The sequence below is a fragment of the Elaeis guineensis genome, chromosome 12 (assembly GCF_000442705.2).
Source record: "Elaeis guineensis isolate ETL-2024a chromosome 12, EG11, whole genome shotgun sequence".
In the NCBI taxonomy this organism is placed as follows: Eukaryota; Viridiplantae; Streptophyta; class Magnoliopsida; order Arecales; family Arecaceae; genus Elaeis; species Elaeis guineensis.
Genome location: NC_026004.2, coordinates 5199285 through 5208876, shown reverse-complemented (window position 1 = coordinate 5208876; position 9592 = coordinate 5199285). Strand labels below are relative to the sequence as shown.

Genomic DNA, 9592 nt, shown 5'->3' with positions numbered 1-9592 from the left:
AACATGCTAGTTTATTGGATAAAACTATTCTATAGTATCTTGAATTGTCTAACAAAAAATTATTATATTATTAAAAAAATATTTTTTCATTCAAAATAGTACAATTCATCAGCTAGTTAATTATGATTAATATTAAATTTTTATTCAAATTTAAATAATAATAATTTTTTAATAATAAATAATATGATAATCCTCTATTGGATGATCCCCTGGATGCTCTTAATAACTAATAATAATTGTATGATTTTCCTCAAACGGCAAACCTGGGAAGTTCTACGATTGCCACGCGCGGAAGGAGACAAACCAAAACCCTAAATCCTCCAAAGAACACGGCAACTATCAGGCTGAAGCTGCTGGAGCCAACCAAATGCACTGCCTCTTCCCCTTCTTTGCGAAACCCCCATCGCCTTCTGTTCTTCTTCTCCTCCTCCCTTACAGTTCCATCCCATCTTCGTTTTTCACATGTCTTTCTCCTTCTCTTCTCTCTCCCTCTCCTTCTCTTTTGTCAGCCTTGGCCTCCACAATGGCCTGCATCGAACACCGACCACCCTCTGCTTCTCCTCCTCCTCCTCCTCTCTTTCGATTCATCTCCACTTTTTTTAGTATTTCTATGAGAGTTTGTGGCAAGCTACATGGCTCTCTACGTCCTCCCCTCCCTCTTTCCCTTCACCAAACCGCCTTCTCCACTTCTTTCCCTCCACCGAGTCTTCTTGGTTCCCTCCGTCACTGGCTCTGACTCAAATTCCCAAGTGAGAATCACCGACGATCTCTCTGGTGGCTCCTCCAAGCCCCAGAGTTATAAGAGTCGGGTTCTTTGTGGTCGAGAGCGCTCCGCGCTTGTTTCGGAGACACCTGCTTCCCAGAATCTTGATTGCAGCTCCCAAAATGACATCTTGGGCGACATTGATCGAACCATTGCTCTCAAACGCCCACATTTGGGCTTAACCGGGCACCGGAGCCTTAATGCAATCTCGGAGTATGAAAGCGAGCAGCGCTTGGACCATCAGCCATTGGTGTCATCTTCTAAGCTCGATAACGGTATAGGTTCTCGGGCTCAAGTTATAGAACCTGAATTCAAAACAACGCTCGCTGAGCTCATGGATGAGAGCAGAGTCCGGCCTGTATCGCTTTACGGCGATCTGGAGGTCTTGATTACTGGAATCCAGAATGATTCAAGGAAGGTGACTCCTGGAGATCTCTTTGTTTGCTGTCTTGGGTGCAAGACTGATGGGCATCTCTATCTCATGGATGCCGTCAGCCGAGGGGCTATTGCAGTTGTTGCTAGTAAAGATGTCAACTTGGATGAGATACAGGGTTGCAGAGCTCTTGTTATGGTGGAGAATACCGATTCTATACTTCCTGTTCTTGCTGCGACCTTCTACAAGCACCCATCAAAGAGAATGTCGGTGATTGGGATCACGGGTACCAATGGTAAAACAACAACTTCGCACTTGGTTAAGGCAATTTTTGAAGCAATGTCACTGAGGACAGGAATGTTGGGCACGATTGGATACTACATCCATGGAGATACCCAGTTGGAAGCTCCCAACACAACTCCAGATGCAGTGATGGTCCAGAAACTGATGGCAAAGATGGTGCACAGTGTGACTGAGGCAGCGGTCATGGAGGTTTCCTCTCATGGGTTGGCTCTTGGGAGGTGTGATGAGATAGATTTCAACATTGCAGTGTTCACAAATTTGACGAGAGACCACTTCGATTTCCATAGGACTGAGGAGGAGTATAGAAATAGCAAGGCTAAGCTGTTCTCAAGAATGGTTGATCCAAAAAGTCACCATAAAATTGTGAACATTGATGACCCAAATGCACCATTTTTCGTAGCGCAAGGAAATCCAGATGTTCCTGTTCTGACCTTTGCGATGGAGAATGAGGATGCGGATGTCTTCCCCTTAAAGTTTGAGCTTTCACTGTTCAAGACACAGGTTTTGATCATCACACCTAAGGGAATACTGGAGATAACTACAGGGTTGATCGGTAGGCATAATGTATATAATATACTCGCGGCAGTGACTGTTGGTATTGCAGTGGGTGTTCCACTGGAGGCCATCGTGAGAGGGATTGAAAGGGTTGAAGGAGTCTCAGGCAGGTGTGAGTTAATAGGTGAGGGCCATCCTTTTGGAGTAATCGTCGACTTTGCGCATACACCTGATGCTTTATCCAGAATTTTGGACACTGTAAGAGAATTAGGTGCAAGAAGGATAATCACTGGTGAGCTGCTTCTTTTGTCTTTTATTTCCTTATTTTCCTTTCATTTTCATGCAAAATGATCCTTTGCCTCATTTCAATTCGTTAATAGTTTGATTTATTTTTGTCCACTGTACAGAAATTTAAGGCTCTAAAGATTTTAGTGATTGAATGACTTATTTTTGGTGCTGTACACTATCATATTTCCTTCTGGCTGATTGCTTGTAGCGAAACGCACATTGACACTTGGAGCATGACCACATGATCTTTGAATACACACACACACACACACACACACAGATATATATATATATCACCACATCTCCTTGTTGCCTCATTGTGATCCATAACATCATGCAGCTTAATCTTGAAAACTAGATTGAAATAATTCTACCAGACTTTTACCTCTTTTATACCACAATTAAATATTGTCATACACTTTTTTCATTTAATATGGGAGCATGCAATTTTCAATATAGTTGCATAACTAGCAGCAAAGAAAAATGTTTGGTAAAGTTCCTAATCATGAACTTATAGGAAACATGACTAGCTTTAAACATTTCTACTTTTATCTGCCCCGGATGGTCTATGTCCTTGGAGCCTTCAGTACCTGTGAATTTTTAACTATTTTATAAAACCAATTTGGTTTCTATGTAGTCATTGCCATGTCAAACATTGACACTTCTAATTCATGAACTAAATAATTTTATTTTCTCTTCTAAAATAAAGGGTTAATGTTCCATGATGCTATTGCTGGTGCTGGTATAGAAAGGTCATAGAAATTATTTGGTATCAATGGTACATAACGATACTGCTACTAATGGCAATGTAATGTTAATAACGACCAGTGCAATTATGTGCGCAAATATATCCTTTTAATGGATAATTTAGTGTTGATAGGACTACTGACATCTGTTTCCTGATGCATTATATTTCAGTCTTTGGATGTGCTGGTGAAAGCGATAGAGGAAAGAGATCGATGATGACAAAAATTGCAACTGACAAAAGTGAAGTTGTTTTTTTGACTTCTGACAACCCAAAGACTGAACACCCATGTATATGTTCTAGACTTTTTCTCTCTGCTTTTAAAAGTGGTTCATCACTGTTGGAGCATGTTTTAGCCTTGCGATGAAGTAGAACCTGGCTACTAACTTTTGGATTTGCCTTTTTCTTTCCCCATTCTATCAGTGGACATCTTGGATGATATGCTAGCTGGTGTTGGATGGACCATGCAAGACTATGTACAATATGGTAAAAGTGGTTGCTGCCCACCTCTTCCAAATGGCCATAAGCTTTTTGTCCATGACATTAGAAGAGTGGCAATTCGGGCTGCTGTAGCCATGGCAGAGAAAGGTGATATAGTTGTAAGTTCATTTTCCCGGTCATTTTCTACTTACCCTCAAAGTAAACACTAAACCTGGTGAAGTTAACTATGAGTATGTATCTTGATATCATACTGTTGAATACCTTTCCTAGATGGAGGCACCAGAGAGCAAAACTTCTCCTGTAAGTAGAACTTCAATTAAGTTACTAAACTGTGAACCTTGGGTTGGAAGATGTTTCATAAGTAATTGTCTATAAACTGCTGCACTTATTAATTTACACCATATTTAGACATGATAGTTTCAACTTCAACGTGCGAAATGCATATTTGAAAGTAGAAAATTTACGTTGTGTTGGAAGATGTTTAAGTAAATGTATGTAAACTGCTTCAGTCATTCATTTGCACCATATTAAGACATAATCATCATGTTTGTATTGGTTTCATGTTGGATTTTTATTGGCTGTGTTTGCATTAGACCAAGAAGTCAGTTTCTTTGTTTGTTCATTCCAAAACACATTTCAGATTATTTCTTAATATATGTCCTGCGTTCTTGTGTAGGAGACTTGCTACTCTTGTTCTTAGCCTTATGTTAGAAAATGCATTGTTTTCCATCTAGTTTTTTCTTCCATCTTTTTTCGAGATGAATAGTCTTTTCTTCCATTGTTTACAAGCAACAATAACTGATAACTGGCCATCTTCTTCAGAATCAGACCATCTCCTTGAAGAGCTAAGAAATGGCCATTACCTAGTTATGGTCCTGGCAATCAGGGGTCCTGGGATGGGCAAGCTGATGACAGACCTAATCTTTGGCATTTTACTTGCACAAAGTGGCTGCCCTGGGACTGGAACCTGTGCGATTGTTTTTGTCAGCCCAAGCCTTTTATGGTTTTACCATTGCACCAGGCAATGCCCCCATTGTATCCCTAAAGAGCTGCCTTTTGTAATTCCATGCTACTTTTTCCAACTGGAGAATCTGGAGAGTTACAGCATCAGAGATGAGGGAATATCCTCTTATAATGGTATTCTTGCTATGATCTCTAAACCAACCTCCGAAACACAAGACTTTGTTTTTTGACCCAGCTGACTATTCATAGGCTTCCTTTTTTTTCACCTCTCATGCATTTTCATCCAATTATATCATCAATAGAATGCTTCTTCAATTTCTTGGTGGACTTCATAGACAGTATCCTGTCAGAAGCAGCAGAGATATTGTAATAGATATGCTACCATGCTCTCTGACATATGATGATACTGCAGGTTGTTGCAGGCAGAGGCCATGAAACCTATCAATTGGTGGGTAACAAAAAGAAACATATTGATGACAGAGAAGAGTGCAGAGAAGCATTGCATTATGTTGACCAGCTGCGACGGGCAGGGATGGACCAGCGAATTCCTATGGTGGTAAGTGAAGACTGACGCATTGCCACACTTTGTAGTATTTTCATCGTTGATAGCCCATTACTAAAAAAATGCTTTCTCTTTCTTTTTTAATTATAAAAAGATGATATCAAAATTAGCAAGTAAGATTTTTTGAGATTCTTCCTGTGAGGTCAGTATATCAGTCATAACTTACGCTCCTTTTTCATCTGAGAAAGAGAGAGGAAGAGAACTTGCTTATGCTGTTTTATTAAACATAAGCTAACTTCAGTCACATGTTCCCAGCAAATAGATTTGTCTGTTATCTGGTTTTGGTTTATCAATTAGGCCTATACTTTTGGCTCATCTGGATGGGCCTTGTGAATTGCTGGTTCTACTTATGAAGCACCTGCTAGTTTCATAATGGAACTAAACCAGTCTTGCTATTAAATCTGTCTCATTCCTAATTCTAAAACTGTTAAACAATTTTTATCATGAGTTTTTCTTCATCTCACAAGTCTCACTTCTTTTTTGTATTTTGTGTCTAGTTACAGATATTTCTGCTTTTCAAAGTCTGGTGGCAGAAATTGTTCCTGCTCCCTTTTTCAGATCGTTTCCATTGGCTTTAATTGCCATTATTTTCTTCCAATTATTTAGTATATGCAGTGGAAATCTTTTCACTTGGAAGGAAGGGATAATATAAGATGTATCTAGCAGCATCTCATCTCTGTTTGATTTGGAAATTGTTTTATAAGTGGATCAATAGTTTTGAGGAGAGGGGAATGGTGAGGTAAGATTGATTTTTATTCCATGCAATTGTCTCCCTTGTCAATTTATCTAGTGACTAGAGTGGTCAAAGATTTTCATTGAAATGGCATGAAGACTGGATGATGCCAACTACTTCAGTTGGTAATGTCTTTGGGACTCGGTACTAAGGACTAGGGTTCGATTCCCCAACTCACCTGGATATCTGCTGGTATTTCTCCTTTCCCAATTTCAGAAAAGAAAGAAAGAATGAATGAATGAAAAGTATAAAGACAACCTCCACTATCTGTCACTTATTAAATATTTGTGTGCTTTTTAGTTTTTTTTTTTTTTTAAGTCAACATTTTATACTTCATGGTCACTAGGGCTACCGATGTGCTTTCTTGTTAGGGTGGCCAACATTCCCCAAGCCTTTTTTTTTTTTGTGCTAACGACACTTAGGTCTTCAAGAATAATGATTTTACAGAACTTTCATTGATGTGAGATTTGCAAAGAACAGTATACCTATCTTTCTCTGTCTTGTCATAATTCCTGAAGATCCTGCTTCTCATATGGATCTATTTCCCTACTTAAGCACAGCATGTTAGAACAATTATTAACTAGGTTTTCTCGAGCAGACCCTTTGGAGGAACAAAAATGATCAACACTGAGAGAGTGTGGTGTGAAGCAGACGTATTAGTAATTAATCTAAACTTTTTGCGGGAGACTAATGCAGGAAGCATACAATATTTATTGCCTTAATCATTTCATCAAGATCAACACAGAAAAATGATAATGATATGCATCATATTTTGACCACTGGTTGCCTTTCATTGGGTTCATTTGGTTTATTGTGTTTGCACTCACCACCTTATTTGCATTCCTGCCTGCTAACTACTTCTATGTGCTCATCTGATTTATTAAACCCGTAAACAGGTTATGAGGGAGTCTCTGATGTCTTTTCACAAAGACATGGAAGCTTGGTATGCGCCAACTGAACAAATGGACACATCTTGCATCTTAGCTGTTCCATGATCACTTGTTTTAGGTGATTAAACATGATCTCTTATGCAAGGAAAACACATGGTAAATTCTTGCTGTCTCATTTAAATTTTTGTTACACATTGAAATCTGTAATGTGATATTAAAAGGTGAAAAATCAAATAATTTGACCTAACAAATGTTCATATAAATGCACTGAAACCACCGTATTCACTAAGTGGCTCCCCCCTGCAGCTCTTTTCTACTTTCTTTTTAACCATTTCAAAATCAGTTTCTATTGTCTGTTCCCATTAGTTGTATACTCTTTTTAATATGAAATGCCTGCCAGGTTTCTTCCCCAAAGGTTTATTTTCAAAATACTACTGTTTAGAAGCCATAACTCTCAGACTCCAAGTCTATAGCAATTTCTCCTATCATATTTATTCCATTTCCTTGTTTAAATTTAAAGTTCCATGTCCAAGGCTTTCATTTTGTATTTTTTGCAGCTTAATGGATCCGATCAAGGTTGATCAGGTTATGTACTTGTTGCTCTTAGACTGCTGTCAGTGACAAGCAAGCGGCATGCTGCAGTTTTGTAGTTTTTTTTTTTTCATGTTAACTTGAGCTTATATATCAGAATTTTGCCACTGAGACAAGGTCCACAATTTTCCTCATGCCACTCATGTTGTTTTCACTCCATTAATATATGCACTGCCCAATGTAGTCCTTATTTCATCTTAGGTGATTATGGTTAAGTAATTCTTAGTGCCTTGCTTGTCTCCCTATAGCAAAGGGGCATTGTGACTCATGCAGGCTGTTGCTGGATTATTTCCCATTCTCACCACCCTTAGTTGGAAACTTAATTTAATTTGGTGAAAATTATTTGTACACCCATGTTTGAATTTTGAATTACTGGTGGGTTCCTAAAAAATATGAAATAAGCACCAACTTCAATTTTCAACAATATATTAAGCAAAAGGATATCATGAAGTCCTTAAGGAACTTGGGTAACTTTTAAGTCCCTAAGTTACAGATTTCATCTAAATTCTTGTCCGAGAGCCCGCTTCCTGTAATTTGTAAGAAATGTATCAAGCAAAATTATTTTTAGGCCCCTGCTTGGACCTTAACTGCTTGTAACTCCCTGATTTTGTCAGGAAGATGTTATGGAAAAAAATATATATTTTCGTCGAATTAGATACAAGTTTTCAATCTGCTGACTGCTATGTTGAGAACGAAGGAAATGGGTATTCTCTAACCTAACGTGAGTACCATTGGATCCGTTTCTTATTAGTATATTATCCATCCATACATTTAAAATGTTTCCGGGGAAAAATAACTACAAATCCTAAAACTTGGGATGATTGATAATTTCTCAAAGTTACAAGCTCGTTATAGAGCCTGCTGGCTTCATACGGAGCACATCTTTTTTGTACGGCTTTATATTTTTTCCGAGGAACAATAATGGGTTCATATGGAGTGTATCAAGTCCCCAGTAGGATCTCTAATAATCAGCCATCAAGGCCGTTGGTACCGAATTCCATAGGCGGGTAAGAAAAACTATTTGCTCTTAAATAAATTAAGGGTGCATGTTTGATTTGTGATCAGAATCGAAAAAAATAGAATGAAATTTAAATACTAGGATGACTAAGGCTGGGGTTTTAAGAGATTGAAAAAAATTTTATTTCTTCTAAAATCTAAATAAAAATAAAATCTTTTCTATCCAAATGATTGAAATAGAAGCTACTCATTTTTATTTCCAATAAAAAGTCTGGCTCCTCTCAGCCAAATATGCTATTCTAACAGACGTTAAATTGTCAATATATCATCTTATTGGTGGCTTTTTGCTGCAACACTCTTGACATCAAAATTGTTCCTAGATTCTAAATAATGTATATTACTGAATATTAGTAAAAGATAAAATGTAGATGACATTGTAGAATGAAGACATGGTGATGGGATCATGGGAGCAAGATAGAACATTGGATCTCCTCAAAACTTTAACCTCTTCAGATCTCATACAGTCATCGTGCATCATTTTTCCCCACAAAATATACCATAGTTTTTGCAATTTTGAAGACACTTTGCACTTAAATGTTTGTTCCTTTTCTAAAAATTTCTCAAGACGCCCTCACACCCAAAAAGAAAAAACTTCTGTTGCCTCCAATGCCCTGATTTCTTTTTAAAGAACAGTATTCCTGTGCGAAACAACAGCAGTTGTAGAGTTCAGAAAGGTTTGAACAATTAGATGAGTTAACTTTTCTTGTTCCCCTCCTTTCTACAACGTTGTCTGACCATAAATGTGTTGCTCTCTCATTTGGATGTCATTAACTCTATTGTTTACCGGACCACCATAGCTACCCAGCTTCTGTAACTCCGTTTTGTAACTTTGCTGAACATCAATAAATGATTGGCAGCTGTCTTCCAGCCTCCATTACCATTAAAAAAAACATCAAAAAAATTAAAAAAAAAAAAGATGAATCTTATTCTTTTTCTTGAAAATATAAGATTTTTATTATTCTTCTTTCATGACCGAAAGAAATGTTGCAATGGGTTTTTATTGTGTACAGCAACAGTACAGGTATGAAGGTGGAACACAACTTCCTCCAGTAAATCCGGATCTAACGCATAGCGTGTTGCAGTCACGAACGTCCTCACACTTCCCTGGGCAAAAGTTTGCTGCTTTCACTGTGCCAAGAAAGCAAATATTGAATTAATATAGACATACACAACATACGCCCAAAGAGAGCATAACTAAAATATAAGATTGAAAGTTTGCTTCATGAAAGATAAACTATATCTATATTTTCTTTCTATTTGTAGCCTAAACGAGGGGAGAAAAAAATTCTACCATGAGCAAAGAGGAGTGCCAGTATCACGATAGCCATGAAGACTTCTTTGACAGTGAAAGAGAAGGGGGCAGCCATTTCGCTTCTGGCTCAGAAAAATACAGCAGGTTGCCACTTTATATTGCTCCAGAATGCTTAT

At 38.0% G+C, this 9592-nt stretch overlaps 1 protein-coding gene across 2 annotated transcripts; it reads left to right on the top strand.

The window, feature by feature from the left end:
* Positions 1 to 262: 262 nt before the first annotated feature.
* Positions 263 to 7342, top strand: LOC105054877 (UDP-N-acetylmuramoyl-L-alanyl-D-glutamate--2,6-diaminopimelate ligase MurE homolog, chloroplastic). Of its 2 annotated transcripts, XM_010936509.4 has the most exons (6): positions 263 to 2226; positions 3141 to 3257; positions 3391 to 3566; positions 4784 to 4927; positions 6563 to 6712; positions 7114 to 7342. In XM_010936509.4, exons 1-5 carry the CDS (start codon positions 633 to 635, stop codon positions 6659 to 6661), a joined length of 2130 nt encoding a protein of 709 aa, XP_010934811.1. In that variant the 5' UTR covers positions 263 to 632; the 3' UTR covers positions 6662 to 6712; positions 7114 to 7342. The 2 variants fall into 2 exon arrangements, with proteins under 2 accessions (XP_010934811.1, XP_029123374.1); XM_029267541.2 differs by lacking the exons at positions 6563 to 6712; positions 7114 to 7342 and adding an exon at positions 4231 to 4545 and having other exon boundaries at positions 4784 to 4922.
* Positions 7343 to 9592: the final 2250 nt, after the last annotated feature.

Coding starts and splice junctions, on each gene's coding strand:
- LOC105054877 (XM_010936509.4), top strand. CDS start 633: ATGGCTCTCTACGTCCTCCCCTCCCTCTTTCCCTTCACCAAACCGCCT. Junction 2,227..3,140: donor TGCAAGAAGGATAATCACTG/GTGAGCTGCTTC, acceptor ATTATATTTCAG/TCTTTGGATGTGCTGGTGAA. Junction 3,567..4,783: donor CAGAGAAAGGTGATATAGTT/GTAAGTTCATTT, acceptor ATGATACTGCAG/GTTGTTGCAGGCAGAGGCCA.